This window comes from Ostrea edulis, chromosome 2 (assembly GCF_947568905.1).
Source record: "Ostrea edulis chromosome 2, xbOstEdul1.1, whole genome shotgun sequence".
NCBI lineage: Eukaryota > Metazoa > Mollusca > Bivalvia > Ostreida > Ostreidae > Ostrea > Ostrea edulis.
In genome coordinates, this window is record NC_079165.1 from 8,555,955 (window position 1) to 8,563,783 (window position 7,829).

The following is a 7,829-nucleotide window of genomic DNA, read 5'->3' on the forward strand; positions in this document are numbered from 1 at the left end:
ACATAAGCTGTTTTACAAACTCCAGTTATACACATGTACACACATAAGCTGTTTTACAAACTCCAGCCATACACATGTACACACATAAGCTGTTTACAAACTCCAGTTATACACATGCATGTACACACATAATCTGTTTTAAAAACTCCAGCCATACACATGTACACACATAATCTGTTTTAAAAACTCCAGCCATACACATGTACACACATAAGCTGTTTACAAACTCTAGCCATACACATGTACACACATAAGCTGTTTACAAACTCTAGTCATACACATGTACACACATAAGCTGTTTACAAACTCTAGCCATACACATGTACACACATAAGCTGTTTACAAACTCTAGTCATACACATGTACACACATAAGCTGTTTACAAACTCTAGCCATACACATGTACACACATAAGCTGTTTACAAACTCCAGCCATACACATGTACACACATAAGCTGTTTTACAAACTCTAGTCATACACATGTACACACATAAGCTGTTTTACAAACTCCAGTTATACACATACATGTACACACATAATCTGTTTTAAAAACTCCAGCCATACACATGTACACACATAAGCTGTTTACAAACTCTAGTCATACACATGTACACACATAATCTGTTTTATAAACTCCAGTCATACACATGTACACACATAAGCTGTTTTACAAACTCCAGCCATACACATGTACACACATAATCTGTTTTAAAAACTCCAGTCATACACATGTAAATATATAAGCTGTTTTACAAACTCCAGCCATACCCATGTACACACATAAGCTGTTTTACAAACTCCAGCCATACACATGTACACACATAATCTGTTTTATAAACTCCAGTCATACACATGTAAATATATAAGCTGTTTTACAAACTCTAGTCATACACATGTACACACATAAGCTGTTTTACAAACTCCAGCCATACACATGTACACACATAAGCTGTTTACAAACTCTAGCCATACACATGTACACACATAAGCTGTTTACAAACTCTAGTCATACACATGTACACACATAAGCTGTTTACAAACTCTAGCCATACACATGTACACACATAAGCTGTTTACAAACTCTAGTCATACACATGTACACACATAAGCTGTTTACAAACTCTAGCCATACACATGTACACACATAAGCTGTTTACAAACTCCAGCCATACACATGTACACACATAAGCTGTTTTACAAACTCTAGTCATACACATGTACACACATAAGCTGTTTTACAAACTCCAGTTATACACATGCATGTACACACATAATCTGTTTTAAAAACTCCAGCCATACACATGTACACACATAAGCTGTTTTACAAACTCTAGTCATACACATGTACACACATAATCTGTTTTACAAACTCCAGCCATACCCATGTACACACATAAGCTGTTTTACAAACTCCAGCCATACACATGTACACACATAATCTGTTTTATAAACTCCAGTCATACACATGTAAATATATAAGCTGTTTTACAAACTCTAGTCATACACATGTACACACATAAGCTGTTTTACAAACTCCAGCCATACACATGTACACACATAAGCTGTTTACAAACTCTAGCCATACACATGTACACACATAAGCTGTTTACAAACTCTAGTCATACACATGTACACACATAAGCTGTTTACAAACTCTAGCCATACACATGTACACACATAAGCTGTTTACAAACTCTAGTCATACACATGTACACACATAAGCTGTTTACAAACTCTAGCCATACACATGTACACACATAAGCTGTTTACAAACTCCAGCCATACACATGTACACACATAAGCTGTTTTACAAACTCTAGTCATACACATGTACACACATAAGCTGTTTTACAAACTCCAGTTATACACATACATGTACACACATAATCTGTTTTAAAAACTCCAGCCATACACATGTACACACATAAGCTGTTTACAAACTCTAGTCATACACATGTACACACATAATCTGTTTTATAAACTCCAGTCATACACATGTACACACATAAGCTGTTTTACAAACTCCAGCCATACACATGTACACACATAAGCTGTTTTACAAACTCCAGTTATACACATGCATGTACACACATAATCTGTTTTAAAAACTCCAGCCATACACATGTACACACATAAGCTGTTTTACAAACTCCAGTTATACACATGCATGTACACACATAATCTGTTTTAAAAACTCCAGCCATACACATGTACACACATAAGCTGTTTTAAAAACTCCAGCTATACACATGTACATACATAAGCTATTTCTAAACTCCAGCCATACACATGTACACACATAAGCTGTTTTACAAACTCTAGTCATACACATGTAAATATATAAGCTGTTTTACAAACTCTAGTCATACACATGTACACACATAATCTGTTTTATAAACTCCAGCCATACACATGTACACACATAAGCTGTTTACAAACTCTAGCCATACACATGTAAATATATAAGCTGTTTTACAAACTCTAGTCATACACATGTACACACATAATCTGTTTTATAAACTCCAGTCATACACATGTAAATATATAAGCTGTTTTACAAACTCTAGTCATACACATGTACACACATAATCTGTTTTATAAACTCCAGTCATACACATGTAAATATATAAGCTGTTTTACAAACTCCAGTCATACACATGTACACACATAATCTGTTTTATAAACTCCAGTCATACACATGTACACACATAATCTGTTTTACAAACTCCAGCTATACACATGTACATACATAAGCTATTTCTAAACTCCAGCCATACACATGTACACACATAAGCTGTTTTACAAACTCTAGTCATACACATGTACACACATAAGCTGTTTTATAAACTCTAGTCATACACATGTACATACATAAGCTGTTTACAAACTCTAGCCATACACATGTACACACATAATCTGTTTTATAAACTCCAGCCATACACATGTACACACATAAGCTGTTTACAAACTCTAGCCATACACATGTAAATATATAAGCTGTTTTACAAACTCTAGTCATACACATGTACACACATAATCTGTTTTATAAACTCCAGTCATACACATGTAAATATATAAGCTGTTTTACAAACTCCAGCCATACCCATGTACACACATAAGCTGTTTTACAAACTCCAGTCATACACATGTACACACATAATCTGTTTTATAAACTCCAGTCATACACATGTAAATATATAAGCTGTTTTACAAACTCCAGTCATACACATGTACACACATAATCTGTTTTATAAACTCCAGTCATACACATGTACACACATAATCTGTTTTATAAACTCCAGTCATACACATGTAAATATATAAGCTGTTTTACAAACTCCAGTCATACACATGTACACACATAATCTGTTTTATAAACTCCAGTCATACACATGTACACACATAAGCTGTTTTACAAACTCCAGCCATACACATGTACATACATAAGCTGTTTTATAAACTCCAGTCATACACATGTAAATATATAAGCTGTTTTACAAACTCCAGTCATACACATGTACACACATAATCTGTTTTATAAACTCCAGTCATACACATGTACACACATAAGCTGTTTTACAAACTCCAGCCATACACATGTACACACATAATCTGTTTTATAAACTCCAGTCATACACATGTACATACATAAGCTGTTTTACAAACTCCAGTCATACACATCTACATACATAAGCTGTTTATAAACTCCAGTCATACACATGTACATACATAAGCTGTTTATAAACTCCAGTCATACACATGTACACACATAAGCTGTTTATAAACTCCAGTCATACACATGTACATACATAAGCTGTTTTACAAACTCCAGCCATACACATGTACATACATAAGCTGTTTTACAAACTCCAGTCATATCCATGTACACACATAAGCTGTTTTATATACAGTGTGTACTATCAGTAGTCGTGTTGTGTTCCATCAAACGTTCCCATGACAATTACAATACTTACCGGGGGTCGTGTTTTGTCAAAGGCTCCCATAGCAATCTTAAATCCCATTCCTTCTGCTCCTAGTACATTCTAAAATTACATAAAAAATCAACAGTTTAAAATCAGATCAACATATTATCAATAAACACTCTAAAATTACAACAAAATATCAAACTCTTATCAGTCTGAAATTACATTAAAAAATCAACAGTTTAAAATTACATCAAAATATCAAAATATTATCAATAAACAGTCATCATACATGTACATCAAACTATCAAATCTTCATTAATCATGTCATCGTGAAAAACCAGCGTAGGATACTACACGTATAGATACAGCTGTACCATCAGTTTAAGCAGAACTGTAAACTATGAGAACTTTTGTATACAAAATACTTTTCCAGAACTCTAAAATATGAGACATTAAAAATTTGTATAAAGCATACACTGTAATGAAAGGTGAAGATAACGAACAGTGATCGATCTCATAATTCCTATAAGGAATACAACAGAGAGTTGAGCAAACATGGATCCCTGGACACACCAGAGGTGGGATCATGTGCCCAGGAGGAGTAAGCATCACCTGTCGACTGGTCACACCCGACGTGAGCCCTATATCTTGATCAGGTAAACAGAGCAATCCATAGTCAAAATCAGTGTGCCAAGAACAGCCTAACAATCAGTATGAAACACGTCAGACAACATTTGACTCAATGATAGGTTGTGTTGGCAAACTAGATCATTATAACGACCATAGAATTTGAGAAATGACTGTACATGTATGTACTTCGGTTGGACTGTAAACTATGAGAAATTTTGTATACAATAAGTTTTGTAAATGTAGCAGTCATTATTATGTAATATGGATATAATGCATTCACATAATATGCATGTGTATTATTGTTATTTCATATTTTCAATGCGCATATGCATATGTGAATGCATTATATGCATATTACATACTGAATTAATCTGCCACATATGTACATGTATACAACATACTTTGACATGATTGAAAACTACGAGAACTTTTTTAAACGACATACTTCCGCAGGAACTACCACATCTTCAAAACTGATCCCACGGGTGTCTGAGGCTCTCTGTCCCATGTTCCATTCCTGAAATAGTAGGAAGAGAAATACAGATGCTGTTACAGTCCCACATCTTGTTCTCATTGTAAAGCTCCAACAGAAATGTGTCTCCAAAATTATCTTCAATAACACACGCTTAATGTACATCAATAAATTCTTCATAAAAAACTGCCATTTTTATTGAGAAGAGACTTAATATGAGAAGTTAATCTTTTAAGGATATTTTCATCTTGGAATATTTTTTACAAAATGTTACAATAGAAAAAAAGACATCTGGATATGACCAACACATTTTGTATTTGACCATGTCTACCCATTGGATATTCTGTTTTGAATTGAAAAAGTTAATATTAATCTTGTTTTCAATAAAAAGGGGCAGTTTATTTGAACTTTATATCATGCCAAGGGTTTCAAAATTTTTAAAATAAAATATTTTAAATATCACAGTGTTCTAGAAGTGCATTTTTACACAGTCTTTTTTCAAACCAAAATTAAGATATAAACTTTAATTTCAAAATATTTACATATCAATTTCAAACAAACACTCTGCATCTGGCAGTGACAAATTCCTATGCTAAACAAGTGGGAACAAAAGTCTGTGGACTGGACAAAATAAACATGTTTCCTGAGGACTTGATTTCGGGATTTTTAATGTAACATGTTGTTTGTTATTGTGCAGTTTCTTTAATTTCAAACTTTATGAAAATTCTGTAAAATTACTGGAATTTGTGAGGGCCAATTTTCCTTACACTGTCGTGATTTTACAGTTTTTGTTGGGATGTAATCTGGTTTCTGTATAAAATAATGTGTATAATGTTGTGGTTTGAAATTCGTGAGAATGGGATACCCATGAAATCCTCGAAAATTGATCGAGCCCCCATGAAATCTTACGATTCCACAGTAATTAATTTTGTAGAAACATGTAGATTATCTAAATAGAAAATATTCTAATGCCACTTGTAAAACGCAATTTGATTGGTTTATTTGACTTTATCAACATCACATAAACAAAGTTGTCATTTAGTCCCGCTATACAACGGCCCAGGAATGACGTCACAATATGTTTAGCTGTTTGTCATTTAGTCCCGCTATACAACGGCCCAGGAATGACGTCACAATATGTTTAGCTGTTTGTCATTTAGTCCCGCTATACAACGGCCCAGGAATGACGTCACAATATGTTTAGCTGTTTGTCATTTAGTCCCGCTATACAACGGCCCAGGAATGATGTCACAATATGTTTAGCTGTTTGTCATTTAGTCCCGCTATACAACGGCCCAGGAATGATGTCACAATATGTTTAGCTGTTTGTCATTTAGTCCCGCTATACAACGGCCCAGGAATGACGTCACAATATGTTTAGCTGTTTGTCATTTAGTCCCGCTATACAACGGCCCAGGAATGACGTCACAATATGTTTAGCTGTTTGTCATTTAGTCCCGCTATACAACGGCCCAGGAATGACGTCACAATATGTTTAGCTGTTTGTCATTTAGTCCCGCTATACAACGGCCCAGGAATGATGTCACAATATGTTTAGCTGTTTGTCATTTAGTCCCGCTATACAACGGCCCAGGAATGACGTCACAATATGTTTAGCTGTTTGTCATTTAGTCCCGCTATACAACGGCCCAGGAATGACGTCACAATATGTTTAGCTGTTTGTCATTTAGTCCCGCTATACAACGGCCCAGGAATGACGTCACAATATGTTTAGCTGTTTGTCATTTAGTCCCGCTATACAACGGCCCAGGAATGACGTCACAATATGTTTAGCTGTTTGTCATTTAGTCCCGCTATACAACGGCCCAGGAATGATGTCACAATATGTTTAGCTGTTTGTCATTTAGTCCCGCTATACAACGGCCCAGGAATGACGTCACAATATGTTTAGCTGTTTGTCATTTAGTCCCGCTATACAACGGCTCAGGAATGACGTCACAATATGTTTAGCTGTTTGTCATTTAGTCCCGCTATACAACGGCCCAGGAATGACGTCACAATATGTTTAGCTGTTTGTCATTTAGTCCCGCTATACAACGGCCCAGGAATGACGTCACAATATGTTTAGCTGTTTGTCATTTAGTCCCGCTATACAACGGCTCAGGAATGACGTCACAATATGTTTAGCTGTTTGTCATTTAGTCCCGCTATACAACGGCCCAGGAATGACGTCACAATATGTTTAGCTGTTTGTCATTTAGTCCCGCTATACAACGGCCCAGGAATGACGTCACAATATGTTTAGCTGTTCTGTTTCCAGTTTCTTCCTATGGAAATATTGGTCCGCATATATAAAATTCATATTTTCTTAAAAATTACTCATCAAATATCCAACATGATTAATTATTTATTCTATATTGTATAACATGAGCAAAAATTGCTTTTATTCCTTAAAACAATCCACAGATTTAAGCATGACTTTAAAAAGTGGTGTTATGTATATAATAAATGTCTTGATATATCCAAATAGAAGAAATCATAATGGACTTTGTTCCTTTTGACTATTTCATACAAATACATGAGCACAATTTCTGTTGATATGATATTACATGTAGTATAAAATGGCTAGGATATGTTTTGTGTCTGAAAGACAGCCATGCCAAAATACAATATATGTATTCAGCAAGCTGTATGATGAAGAACTGTCTATGTTGGATAATATGAATGGAATAGAATCAGCCTGTATTACCATGTATATACTCGCCTATAAGTTGGTTTGCCTATAAGTCAGTTGTATAGTTTTTAGGTTATTTTGGAGGGAATTGCCATTGACCCATTT

General features: G+C 34.9%; 1 protein-coding gene across 1 annotated transcript in view; it reads right to left on the reverse strand.

Moving 5' to 3' along the window:
* Positions 1-7,829, reverse strand: part of LOC125681337 (medium-chain specific acyl-CoA dehydrogenase, mitochondrial-like) — a 31,642-nt gene that overhangs the window by 6,600 nt on the left and 17,213 nt on the right. Inside the window, exons 7-8 of the mRNA XM_048921372.2 lie at positions 5,003-5,074; positions 3,976-4,044 (exon numbers count right to left, since the gene is read on the reverse strand). Coding sequence (XP_048777329.1) covers positions 3,976-4,044; positions 5,003-5,074 — 141 coding nt within the window. The remainder of the gene's footprint in view (positions 1-3,975; positions 4,045-5,002; positions 5,075-7,829) is intronic.